General features: G+C 41.9%; 1 protein-coding gene across 3 annotated transcripts in view; it reads left to right on the forward strand.

The window, feature by feature from the left end:
• LOC135474986 (uncharacterized) overlaps positions 1–14,224 on the forward strand; it is a 78,314-nt gene that overhangs the window by 51,724 nt on the left and 12,366 nt on the right. For all 3 annotated transcript variants that reach the window (XM_064754704.1, XM_064754705.1, XM_064754703.1), the window contains exons 3-5: positions 9,705–9,817; positions 11,203–12,852; positions 13,305–13,417. In XM_064754704.1, the coding sequence (XP_064610774.1) occupies positions 9,721–9,817; positions 11,203–12,852; positions 13,305–13,417 (1,860 nt within the window). In that variant the 5' untranslated portion in view covers positions 9,705–9,720. The remainder of the gene's footprint in view (positions 1–9,704; positions 9,818–11,202; positions 12,853–13,304; positions 13,418–14,224) is intronic.

Here is a 14,224-nt window from a genome sequence, read left to right on the forward strand (position 1 = left end):
TGGGCGGTATATCAGCCATATCTTGTCAATATGTGCTGTAAGAATGAATCAATGAATGAAGGAATAGATACCATTTTACCGCACCAGGGCACTGTTTCAGTCACCTCTTGGGAACACGCGCTATAAGAATGAATGAATGGATATTTTATGTTTTACGCCACATGGACAGTATTACAGCCATATCTTGTCAACATCTGTTATGAGAGTGAAGGAATGAATACGTTTTACGACACCTGGGCAGAATTTTCAGTCATATCTTGGAAACATGAAAAAATAAATGATTGATTAAGACTTTACGCCTCTTTTGAAGTATTTCAGGCATATGGTGGCTACTAAATATTTGCTAGAAGAAGACAAAGCATTCGAAACGTTAGGAAAGTTGTATACATTGACCTTCCTCTGCTTCTTCAATCGACCATTCAAACATAATTCAAGGGAGAAGATCAATGCGATGCGATAGTTTTACCAGTAATAAATTAAAGAAAAATGGGAACGGCGCAAGAGGTTCAATGTACGAACTCGCTTTCTTCCATGTAATGAACTTTGGAGGGACTAGGGCCAAACCCAAAAGGTATGGACCCCAAAACTGTGCTAGCAGCACATCAGAGTGGACGGACTGAAACCAATTGATGGGTATCATGTGTGGTTACCAAGACAGAATCGGTCGGTCCAGGATGTTTGAGGTGTCAGAGTGTTCAGAATTTATCAGAGGCAGATGATCAGACAGACTTGCTAATATCTCACAGCGACATGTCTCGACCCCATAAAACTACACCTAACCGCTAAGAGTGGATCGTACATAAACTGAGTGCTGTATATCTCCGGCATGGGCCTAATATGGCAACTTGACACAACCGGTGGGAGAAAAACGAGCAGGGCCCGCTGAAAACTCACTACCATCCGTAAGCTGCTCTCCGACCTATGCATGTTACGTTAATACAGGGAAGATATATACATGTGGGACATGTTAAACGTCAAGTGAGTTGTGCAGTCATTTTGGACAGTTAGTTAAACATCAGGTCCAGCTATGATTTGTGCTTATACCATTTGGATTTTCGTGTGTACCCATTTAGACAGACACACCTGCCAAAAGACGGTCAACAGAACCGGCTTTCAATTATGAATGTCTTGCGGGATTTTCTGCCCCTACGTTTATGTCAGTTCTGTTCAATCTTTCAAACAAATCTTTGAGAGATATTTGAACTGTATGTACCCTTGAATAAACCTGGCTTGTCGTTTAAATCCCCTTTACACAGTAATAGAGGCTGTCAAACCAGTCCCACTATTGACAAGCCTGTATAGTACACGGAAAGCAGAGTACTTCTTTGGCCTGTGGTAGGGTAATATGTTGTACAGAGTATAAACCTCGATTCAAGAAAAGTCATGTCACCAGTACTAATGAGTGATATTCAGCGGTAACACACCCTTTGCACCTATCGAAGGAGGATTTGGTCTGCCTAATATGCTCGATGTATCGTCCACCTTCTTCCCTCGCCCCACCCCTCTCCTCACTCCTCCGAAGTTACATGGTATACGGAGTTCTCTCACGATTTTCGGCCTTCTTCAAGGCTACGTCTCGTCGCACAACATTGTATTGCGATTATTGCTCGTTTAACCTGGATACAGCCGCCATTACTTCTGCATTACACAGGTTCAAAAGGCAGATGACATAGTTAATGAAGCTCAGTGGGTTTGTGGAATACTGGAGTATGATGTGATTGTGTGCTCGAATCCAGATCAATCGGTGACTGAGTGAGGTAAAGCTCTGTAAAATAGATTCTTGAATTTAGCGGTAAACAGCAATGAAATAGCGCTGCATTACAGCGTGCTTGTTTAGTTGAATTCAGCTGTTATCTTTGTGGCTCAACTTTGATGTTATCACTATTCAGCTTGATTGAAATCCACCCTTATACCTGAAATCCACTGAAATTCACCCGTCCTTATGCCTGAAATCCACCCTTATACCTGAATTCCACCCTTATGCCTGAATTCCACCCTTATGCCTGAATTCCACCCTTATGCCTAAAACCCACCCTTATGCCTAAAACCCACCCTTATGCCGGAGTCCACTTCTGGAGCGGGCCCAGGGTCAATCATGGGTCGAGTCACACCTAAGACCTTAAAGACAAAGTGCAAACTTCCTCGCTTGGCATTCGTCATGAAGGGAATAGTGCAACGACTGGCTACGAACTAGCCTTCGATGAGGTATCTCAGTGAAGCAGCACTAGATAAAAGAGCTGTTCTGCAACAAGGAGGCACATTACATGCACTCTTAAGGATTCCTTCGTTGTCATATGACTGAAAAAGTGTTAAGTAAGACGTTAAATCCCAAGCACTCAGTCACTCACTCACTCATGCCTGAAATCCGCCTTTATGCCTGAAATCCACCGTTATGCCTGAAATCCGCCTTTATGCCTGAAATCCGCCGTTTTGCTTGAAATCCTCGGTTATGTCTGAAATCCACCTTTATGCCCGAGACCCACCCTTATACCTGAAATCCACGGTTATGCCGGAAATCCATTGTTACGCTTGCAATCCATCCAGCACATTAAGTGTCATGTAAGAGTTGAAATCTGCATAACGAATTGAAAGCTGGATAAATTTGCGGCGAATTTATGGGTTTCAGTTGACTAAAGAACAACGGTATTTCGATGTTGTCAGAGGTTAATGTTTGTATTGACTTATGGCAAGTGTTAACAAAACAGTCAACGACAAGAAAATGTTTGGAGCTGTTGTCTATTATGGCTGCCAGTGAGAGAGGACGTGTTTACTCACCGATTTGAGAACGTTCGGTAACAGTTAGGCGAGAACTGTGTAAATATGTAAAGTTCACTTTGACATTTGGAAACAAAGCAATGTGTAGGGTATATTAGAAATGCTTAGACATGTGGATTTGAAAATTACCCCCTTAAACCGAACACAAATATTGCCCAACCAAAGATCCTCATGCCAACAATGGCATCGGGGCTGTGGAAAGTGCACTGTGCTTCATTCTCACAACATTTCAAAGCTCAGGTAAGTTGTGGAGTTTTATGAAATGTCACCGGTCTTGCAAAATGGGAAAAGGTCTGTTTTAATGAGTCTGGACAGGGTCGAGAACTAGATGAAAAGGGAAAGGGAAATGGGTATATAAGAGAATGGAGTGGTTGGTGGGGGTTTAGCCGTGTTAGGTATCTCTTCCGGCAAATGACGTCGGTGGCAGTCACGTTCTGAAACAACTTACTGTAGGCTGGTTCCTCCATATAAAACTCCTGATCGTAGCCTTGCTTACGGCTTTCAAACATTCAATTTTTTGTTTTTTACCGATGTTCGATTATGAGGGTGTTAATCTCCGGTTTAGAAGAAATCTGTTTATAAGTCTAGTGGGACGGTATCTAGCTTCCCTCACCTGAGGTACCTAGCTCCCCTAACATGAGCTCTGAAGACAGATGTATCATTTCTCCACTGTTCCCGTGTGAAGTGTGGACAGATGTATTAATTGTCCAGTGTTCCCATGGGAAGAGTAGACAGATGTATGGATTGTCCAGTGCTCCTGTGGGAAGTGTAGACAGATGTATCAATTGTCCTGGGTTCCCGTGGGAATTGTATACAGATGTGTCAATTATCCAGTGTTCCCGTGTGAAGTGTAGACAGATGTATGAAATATCCAGTGTTCCTGTCGAAAATTTAGGCAGATATATCAATTGCCCAGCGTTCCTGTGTGAAATGCAGACAGATGTATCAGTTCTCCACTGTTCCTGTGTGAAGTGTGGACAGATGTATCAATTGGCCAGTGTTCCGGTGGAAAGTGTAGACAGATGTATCAATTTTTCAGTGTTCCTGTGTGAAGTGTAGACAGATATATCAATTTTTCAGTGTTCTTGTGTGAACTGTAGACAAATATATCAACTGGCCAGTGTTCCCGTGGAAAGTGTAGACAGATGTATCAATTGCCCAGAGTGAAAAATTTATACACCTGTCTACACTTCCCACAGAAGTGTAGACAGATGTATCAGTTCTCCACTGTTCCTGTGTGAAGTGTGGACAGATGTATCAATTGGCCAGTGTTCCGGTGGAAAGTGTAGACAGATGTATCAATTTTTCAGTGTTCCTGTGTGAAGTGTAGACAGATATATCAATTTTTCAGTGTTCTTGTGTGAACTGTAGACAAATATATCAACTGGCCAGTGTTCCCGTGGAAAGTGTAGACAGATGTATCAATTGCCCAGAGTTTCTGTATGAAGTGTAGACAGATGTATGGATTGTCCAGTTTTCCTGTGTGAAGTGTAGACAGATATATCAATTGTCCAGTGTTCCTGTGGGAAGTATAGACATATGTATCAATAGTCCAGTGTTCCCATGTGAAGTGTAGACAGATGTATCAATTGTCCAGTGTTCCCATGGGAAGTGTAGATAGATGTATGAATTATTCAGCGTTCCTGTGTGAAATGCAGACAGATGTATCAGTTCTCCACTGTTCCTGTGTGAAGTGTGGACAGATGTATCAATTGGCCAGTGTTCCCGTGGAAAGTGTAGACAGATGTATCAATTTTTCAGTGTTCCTGTGTGAAGTGTAGACAGATATATTAATTTTTCAGTGTTCTTGTGTGAACTGTAGACAGATATATCAACTGGTCAGTGTTCCCGTGGAAAGTGTAGACAGATGTATCAATTGTCCAGTGTTTCTGTGTGAAGTGTAGACAGATGTATCAATTGTTCAGTGTTCCCGTGTGAAGTGTGGACAGATGTATCAATTGTCCAGTGTTCTTGTGTGAACTGTAGACAGATGTATCAATTGTCCAGTTTTCCCGTGTGAAGTGTAGACAGATGTATCAATTGCCAGTGTTCCTGTGTGAAGTGTAGACAGATGTATCAGTTGTCTAGTGTTTCTGTGTGAAGTGTAGACAGATGTGTCAATTGTCCAGTGTTCCTGTGGGAAGTGTAGACAGATTTATCAATTTTCCAGTGTTCCCGTGGGAAGGTTAGTCAGATGTATCAATTGTCCATTGTTTCTGTTGGAAGTGTAAACAGATGCACCGGTTGATCTTTGTCACTGTGTGTATCAGTACTCCTTACTGAATTGCATAAAGATATCAGTTGTTTGGAACCACAGCTGAGAAATAATAAGTACTGGCACGCTAAGGCTTGTGTGAAGTACGATGCGTAAGACAGAGGGAGACAGATTGTTTAATTATGTTTAGTTTGATGTACTGCACGTTCCAAGTCGATAGGATGAGACCAATAAAATAAGAAACAGTTTTATTTTTGTCATCCTCTTATTGATTACTTTCGGTAAATATCCATTGCCCAAGGTGACTGCTCTGTAAAAACCCGATATAGCTCAGCATTTCGGAGAAGGGTTATAAATAACAATCTGGACGTCATTTTGTGATCGATATTTTAGTTGTATTCCTAACAATTTATATATAAAACTGCCAAGTGTATAGCTTATGTAGCTTTTTATGTAGCTTGTGCAACGGATAGTGTTTATATTCCATGCCTCCAGAAGACACTTCGGAAAGGTATACACTCCAGGGGAGACAATTCTATGAGACAAAAGTATGATTTGTGACGCTGTCCCCTTTGGAGTATAAATGTGCTGGGTTTTGTGTTACAGGTTCTGCTGCCACTCTCTCTAGCACCATTGTTTGATCAGAATTAGTTTTAAAAATTCAGCGATGTTAGATGCAACGTAATAGACGTCACTAGTCTGGAAATACTGCATTATGATATTGATTGGTGTGTGACATTGCACACGCGGCGGTTAGAACCATAACACTGCGCATGTCGATTGTTAGCATTGTGCATGGCCTAACAGACTAGAACAAAAAGATCACAATAGAAAATGTGAGACAGACTTGGCAACTCGTTTTATAAAAAGACAAGGATGTTGTATTGCTACAACATATTTTTAGTTTTTAGTTTAAATGAGTTAAAACAGGGCAGCGAGACAAGGCATGTTTGTGAGAACGAAAAATTATTCAGTATGACTTGAATGAGGCATTCTTCCCATCAGATCAGAAAGAGCAAACATGGGATTGTCTCGTTACACTACACTGCGTATAACATAACTATTTTTCAATACACATCAAGTGCTACTTATCATAGGAATGAACTAACCGACAGAAAGCATGGAGTTTCCAAAAGATCTCTTCTTTAGCCAACACTGTATTGGGTATAGGACATCAGGCTACAACAGAGTACTCTTTAAACTGTCGAGCCCCTAAAGCTGCTGTTGACTTGTGAAATGTTGCCGGTAAAAATGTCAAAAGAACGTAATTGATAAATATTTGACCCTCTTCAACATTGGGGATCTGGAGGTGCCAGGTTGAAAATCTAGGCGTCAAAACAGACATTCGTATACCAGACGTCAGTAGAAGTGGACGTTCCAGGTCAATAAGTGCAAGGCCAATTCCCAAAACGTTCTACCCAAACCACTAAAGAGCCAAGAAAGTACCATATTTAATATGTGATAGGAGGACGAATTTATGCCAAGAGAAGCAGTCAAGAGTGTTCAAGGATTTAGGAAAGAAGCAAGGAAACACTCACGTAGACTGAAATGACATCTTATTTGTAGCAGGAAGTAACATTTGTGGTCTGTGCCCATGCGCCGACCTTATGATGTGTTCTGTACTTGGTTGAAATAAAATTTATACCCACTGTTATTTTGGATGCAAAATAACTGGACAGTTTTTCAAACCTCCCCAATGAACTGAAACACAGGTAATATCATTGAATCTGTACTGTCTTTAAAAGCTACTCTGTTAAACCAGCTGCGATACAGAACCCCTTTTCCACGCGGAAGTATTTGCATGTGGTTTTTCGGCTCAGACGGTGCCATTTTGTAAATAGTTCCAATATGGCCGACCCCGGTTGCATCAGGACACCGTAGGCCAAAGTAGCTCCATGAATGCCAGTAAATATGTCCACTGTTGAAATGAGCTTAATTAGCTGTGATAGGGGGATTAATTCGAATTGCAAACCAAGCACCCTATGTTCCCTGAAAGCCTCCTTTGTCGCATTCAGTACGACCTTTTCGTTCAGAAAGCCGCTTGGTATAGCTTTGCAGCAGTTGTCGATAGTTTGATACCCTTGCCTCAGTACTATGACTATTGTTAGTGTCCCTCTTTCACACCTTCGAGAGGAACGTAGGTGTAGTTGGTAATGTACATAGACGGACTGCCTGAAATCTGAAAAAAGGAGATGGACGGCGTTAACTGGAGAAACACCTTACCACACTCTCTGTGAGACACCCATATTAGCGACTGACACAGGAGCTTGGATTCTTGAATTTCATGAAATCTAACGGAAGCCCCAAACATTTCCCATATTGAATCCAAATTTCCAAGCGCATGGTCATCGGCTAGGACAATGGTGGAACTTTCAGCTGGCTTTTCATAAAGACGCAAAGTCAGGTATACATCATACATCGACAATATTCCAGTTCACAATGGCGTACTCGAAGCGTTGCACATCACACGTGTTGATGATTCTTTGCATCAAGACATCCCTCTCTTCCGGAAGAACAATGTAAAATCCCCAAGGTCCTTTTCTGGAAACCATATGCTGGGGATCCTCATAGTTTCATCGTGGACTGACAGTAATCAGTCAGGCTGAAGTCGTCGATAGCCGTTTCCTTGACATTCATAGTATAAGTTATATAAATAAATAAATGGACTGACCACAGTCCACCCGAAGACACTGGAGACACATCTAATGCCTATAATTTTGATATAGCACAAGGTAAAATTGTTACAGTAAATCTCTAAACCCACCTTCTTGTACATATCTTAGCAGTGTAGAAGTGGACTAGCAATATATTAGCTTGCATAGCTGAAACGATGGACTTACGGAAACAGCTCTGTGGCATAAATTATATTCAGCATGACAGGTTTCAACACCAAGATGTGGTCTATTTGGTCAGCCTCAGTACAATATGAAAACGTGGACTATATATGGCCCGTTGCAATACCAAGATGTTTTTTTATGGCCAACAACAATATCCCAGTATAAGCTGTGTAATCAACCACGATGAGGCCATTGCGATGAGCCACAGCGCTAAATGTATACCTATGTGAATTCTTACCGGATTTTGGATGCATACATGACCTCTGTCGGTGACTTACATATCTGGAAAAGCAAAAAAGTGTTAGACATTGCTGCGGTTTGACATCTGTCCGAGACATATTCTTGTACAAAAGTGACGCTCTCCCTGTTCACTGCCTCTATATGTGTACACACATATTCTCCATTGTGTGAAATTGGTAAGGGTTCTCTCCCTTTTCACTGCCCGTATACGTATACACATATTCTCCATTGTGTGGCGTTGGGAAGAGTTCTTGCACTTGTTGTTGCCATAGCACCCAGGATTTCCGCGGAAGCAAATGAAGTCAAAAGCTATTATCACAGGCCCAATATGCCACAAGCCTAGTAACTTTGACGTACTGAAAGCCAATTGCGTCTTCCACGAGACCGTTAGTATCAATATATCGAGAGGCCTTTTCATGAATTATACTGGTGTTCTGTCCCGCAATGCGTTCAGTGTTAGTTGCTGTTGTATAGAAACCAGGCGCATGTGTTCAGGGCTCTTACCTTGTATACTTAAAAGTGGCGTTTCATATTTCCGTGCAGGCTTTCGGTATATATAATACATGGGCTGGAAAACAAAAACGTGAATAAAAGGTCCAGTATAAACATTGTCATGTGTGTTCATGGAAACATCCAGCGACTGCGCCACAGTCACAGTTGAAGAGTGAAAGGTAACCTGGAAAGTAAATACAATCCGCAGTGCGCATTTAGGTTTTCTGCCACAAGGATGTAGTGTATTTCTGTATACGTTTACAAACCTTCAAGCATGTGTGCTTAATTGCAGAACGATGCGGTTGACTTGAACCCCAATCCGAAAACAAGGAAGCTGCGAATGGTCGATCCCCGGGGATCTGTCCTTGTCTACAGTCTCAATGCTGGATGCCGCCGTTTAAATGAAATATTCTTGAGTACGCATAAACGCCAATCAAATAAATAAATAAATAAATGGTCTGACCACGGTTCATGCTTTTCACGATCTTAAAATACATGCGGAGTAAGACCTCTATATTCGCTTTGGCTTTTTCGGACGCAACTATCGACTATCACTTATCGATTATCGGTAAAGGTATTATTAATTAAAACCGCTTATGTCGTGTTTGTATTGTTTGGTTTTAGGACATACTGAACAAGCTGAAGCACACTGACATCACCGAATCCTTAAGTTGCAGGACATCCTCTAAATGCTGTATTTCTAGATTCAATATGAATATACATCAAAAACCACATCTTCGTCTGTATTTTGCACTATCTACATCTGAGTTTAATGTATAAATAGCACAGTTAGAGTTTGCTCAACAACAAAATAGAATTTTTGACGTCACTGATTCAGCGTGTTTAACATGACCAAGCAGTCCACCCTAAAACCTGCATTTTCTTTTCATTTATTCATTTGAATAACTGCGAAGAAAATCATGCAAACTATATTTGGAATCTGCTTGAATGACGTTTCAAATGTCGCGTATTTCATTTAAATTTGTTCTCCTCATTTTTAATACATGTGTATTTACCTAACAAGTTTTATCAACAGGGGCCTTCACCCTCTACTAGAGGTACCTCCACTACGTACACTCCCACCTATTGCGATGACAAGGCTGTCTAGTAGGATTTCATCTAAGTGTGTGTTTTCTATGTTTTAGGTAAGCGACAAGCAGTATGAGAATCGAACATGCCTCCGTGTACCTCATGGTCATTGTCTGGTCCCGGGCAGCTTCCGAACTTCTGGCGCAAAATGACCAGGGTCGACGAAAAGGTCAGTCTAGGTGCCATGGTGATGGAATCAATGTAGGCCGTGTGTTGTAATGCCACATTGACTAGATTTCAGCCATATCGTGGTCAAGGAGATGATAAATATGGGGTCTTCTATGGGTCAAAAGTGTGGGGTGGAAGGCAGCGAAGTCGGTTTGGTAATAGTTAGTGGAGGTCACCTGTGGTACCACATGGTTGAGTAGAGTCGTTGATTAATGTAGATTGGTTTTCGGGAAGAATTTATCTGATTGACGTTGTTCTCAAGAAGTTTTCACCAATATAACGGTGGTTAGGTTTATGGATGGAAAAAACCGAAATAACCGGAGTAAACCACCGACCTTCGGCAGGTGCCTGACAAACCCCCTGAAATTAAGTCGAACTCGAAACATTGAGAGCTGGTTTTGAAGTCTTGCCCTCATTGCCATATACCTTGATAGCTAGCCTGCGTTTAGCCATCAACGAGTCGGCGAGGCTCCTTTTCGGCTAGAATAGACATGTAAATAAGTCAGTTGGACTTTTCTACATATTTCGTCTTAAGTATGGAATTTTACCTCAAGATGATTGTGACAAAAAGAATACGATTCTTGCAATATTGGTGCCTTCATGGGAGAATCAATGCGAGATAACGTGATATGGTTAACGAGGATGAGCTACGTTATAGGCAACTTGGAAACCTGATGAAATGAGGTCAATAGAGATTGTCATCCGAGATTAGCTGTCCTCTCAAGCAGCTTTGGAGAAAGCCGGGCCATAAAATCATTATCCATTCCATAAACAGAAAATTACAGCATCCCAGTTGATCAGTGCTACATGTACATTGCAAAACAGTTATAGTGGGATACGCTACTGTCGATGGACCTGTGACCTGTCAAGTTCGAATCCAGGAGATTTGTTAGGTACCCAGCAAATGTTTACTCTGGGCACTCTGGTTTCCTTCCACTCCTGCACTTCACCACCAATACGGCATTAAACACCAATGTATGAGTAAGTTCAGGTATAGCGATTGTTGCAAAATGACAGCCAAAAATATACAATGTTTTCGGGGCCTGATAGCAACCTGCGGATGATCGTGGGTTTCCCCCTGCTCTGCCTGTATAGGTGAAATATTCTTGAGTACGGCGTAAAACACCCATCAGATGAAATGAAAAAACAAAGTTTTCATCTGTCGAAAAAGCTTGTGCAGTGTCTAAAATGGGGCAAATGAAATTAATAACTTTTACATGGTTCACAGGACATTTATTTATTAAAACTTGCAGGGTAAAAATAAATATAAGCCAGGTAAAACGTTTTTCTTTAATGCACACATGGTAAGGTTTGACAATATATTATTTAGGAAGCCGACAACAGGGAGCCGGTAATATTCTCATAACTTATTGTTAACTCTTTCAGATCAAAATCTTGGCATATTTGGAAACAAAGTCAGCGATCAGCAAAACAGACGAATACCAGCAGAACAGACTGATAATCAGCAAAAGTTAGCGTTTGAAAATGTCCAAAATAATCAGGAATCTCGGAATGAAAATCGACCTGTTGTGAAAAGTAGAAACAACCAGGATACGCAACCTGGCCCAGTATTTCAGGCAGGTGATGCTGATAACCATCAAAATAGACCAGAGAATCAGAAAACGTATAAGGGCAAACAAGTGCATCCCAAATCCGTCCTTAAAAAGACTTTTCCCAAAGAAATTCCAGGCGGCAGGAGTAAGGTGAAAGAAGTTTTAGAGAAGAAAATAAACCAACCTAATACACCAGAGGTAGAAGTAAGAATCAAGGAGAAAGTTTACAATAATAATGTACATATTGATACTCGACTACAAAAAAATGCACAAATAGAAGCGCAGAATAATACGCACCTAGATACAAGGAATGATGTGCAACTGAGCGCAAGGGACCAAAAACCTGCAGCGGCTGGCATTCCAGCCGCCCGCCCAAGTGTCGGTTTACACTTGCAAAATGTACAACGGGCCCTGCCGCCGAAACAAGGTAAATCTGCCGAAATTCGAGGACAAGATGAATTACGAAGACTACAGAAGGAGAACGCTCATCGTCATGCAATTGAGGAAGATCTAGAAAAGGAGCGTTACCAACAAGATCAGGAGCGACAACGTAAACATTTAGAACTGGAGCGAAGGCGACAAGAGGCTGAAAAACAAAGACAGCAGGATGCGTTGAACCAACGCATTGAAGAGGAGCGCAGACTTCAGGAAGATTTTCTGGAAAAAAGCCGTCAGAAAGAGCAGCACCGACCAACAGATCGCATTCAGATCGCACAACAACCACAACAACAGCGTCAGCAAGAGCAACATAAACAATTTCAGCAGGAGCCACCAGAACAGCCTAAGCAAGCGCAACAACAACTTCCAGACACTCAGACACAAGATGCCTCCTTACAGCGAGATAAGAATGAAAATCTGGACCATGGTGGCGGTGGAGGTGGAGGTGGAGGTGGCAGGGTATTTGGAGAAGGCGCAGGCGCTCGAGGAGACCTTGTGAAGGGAGGTAATGATCCTGTACCGCCTGCCCAAGTTGATCCAAATGTCGGACGCTTTGATCAAAAGGTCGGTGAGCAGCAGCAGAACTTCAAAAACCAAAACGAGGCTGCTTCTTCGATAGGTCGAGGAGACGTCAGATGGGATGGTGACGACTTCGCCTTGGTGTTCGGAGACAGTGTTTACATGGAGCAGAAGATTCGTCGAGCGTCTGTTCCTACATCTGGCACTCCCTGGCCAAAACCGCAGTACATGAAAGAACGTAAAGGAAGAGCATATCGCATCTTGCCGGACTTTACTTTCAATATCAGTGATAAGACCTGCGATATCATCGAAAAGGCTGTTCAGCGCTATCGAACTGTTATCCTGAAATACAGCCTCAGAGATATGCATGACAATCTGGAATACGCCAAAGGTTCGGACTTCGAACCTGAGCATTTTAAATACTCAGGCCCGCCATTCACCAATGCCTCCGCCTTGAACATTATGTCGGTCCGCATTCGAACGCCGTGTGTGAAGCTGTACCCCTCCGAGAAAATGGACGAGTCCTGTAAGTGCACCAAAATGCTACCAGGAGTAAATAGCAGATAGCGGAATGTGCGGATCTTGTGCATTGCGCGATATCTACTCTGGGGGTATTCTTTTGCTGATGTGATTCGGTGGCTTTTGTTAGACAATAATTATGTTCTAACCTAAACATGTAATTTTTGTTAATACATTTCTTGTCAAGTGAACGTCTTAACCGCGCGTATGTTTAGCATGTAGTTCTTTCTTTTGACAGCTGACATCAGACAGAGTTTAAATTAAATCTTGTCCCTGGAAAGAAAAGTTTTCTCAAAGTGTAATATGCCGTTGACCATTGGGTTTCGTAGAATAGGCCTTTCTTGAACAAATATCTGAAGAATCTAAATTAAATGGTGAAAAATTTGCACACATACATTTTTAAATGTAAAATATGTAATTCGTCAAATTTATGCTCAAGTCCCTTTGTTCTGCCGACAGATACACTTGTTGTCAAAAAGTCCCGGATGTACATTGCCAGTAACGAGGTGTGGGGCGCACTAAGGGGACTGGAGACCTTCAGCCAACTCGTGTTCAAAGGGACAGACAATCGGGTAGGTTCTGCTTGTCTTGTCTCGTACTTTTCAACTGAGCGTGACACGATGGCAGACACAAAGCGTGTTGGAAACAAAATATTACATGAGTTACTCCAAACCTTCTAACAAAAAAATTCGTAAATCAAATTTCTGGAAACTTTTTTTCATAATTGACTTTGTCTGTGATATAGTGCTAAAAGGCAACGTGATTTAGCAGAAAATCTACGAAAAACTGATTTACACAGTTTAATGATCACATATGGTAGCGTCACGTGCACGTTAATATGGCAACCATAAGTGTAGGCAAGACGTCACCATGATGGTTAACTGGACATAACCTTGTGATGCCTTCGTGAATCTGACCGCTGGTTACTATGCTGGACACATGCCACGCGATGCTAACTGGGGTTCATTTAAATCACTCCTTAGATGTCATCAATAGTTCCGGCTACAGGAATGTATGAGCGATTGATTCATGAAGGATTAGAGAGAAATCTGGATAGCGCTAGTAGTTTCAGTCAAGTTGGGAATTTGGCTGAATCCTGACAAAATTGACAATCATGGTACTTGTACTTCCTAGTCCAACCGCTCACCGTCCTACCACTCACGTGGAGTTCTGGTAATGGAATAGGCCAAGTACACGTCCATGTTAGTGCACTTTGATTTTTTGAGTCGTCATCACTGCGGTTTTCGGCATGGTGTTTCTGAGGCGTCATGCTCAAGTTTTCGGCATGACGTTTCTGAGGCGTCGTGCCTAATGTTTTCGGCATGGCGCTGCAGAAACAGCGGGTACGAATTACTTAGGTAATAGACCAAGGTAATGTT

The sequence above is a fragment of the Liolophura sinensis genome, chromosome 9 (genome assembly GCF_032854445.1).
Source record: "Liolophura sinensis isolate JHLJ2023 chromosome 9, CUHK_Ljap_v2, whole genome shotgun sequence".
Lineage (NCBI taxonomy): Eukaryota > Metazoa > Mollusca > Polyplacophora > Chitonida > Chitonidae > Liolophura > Liolophura sinensis.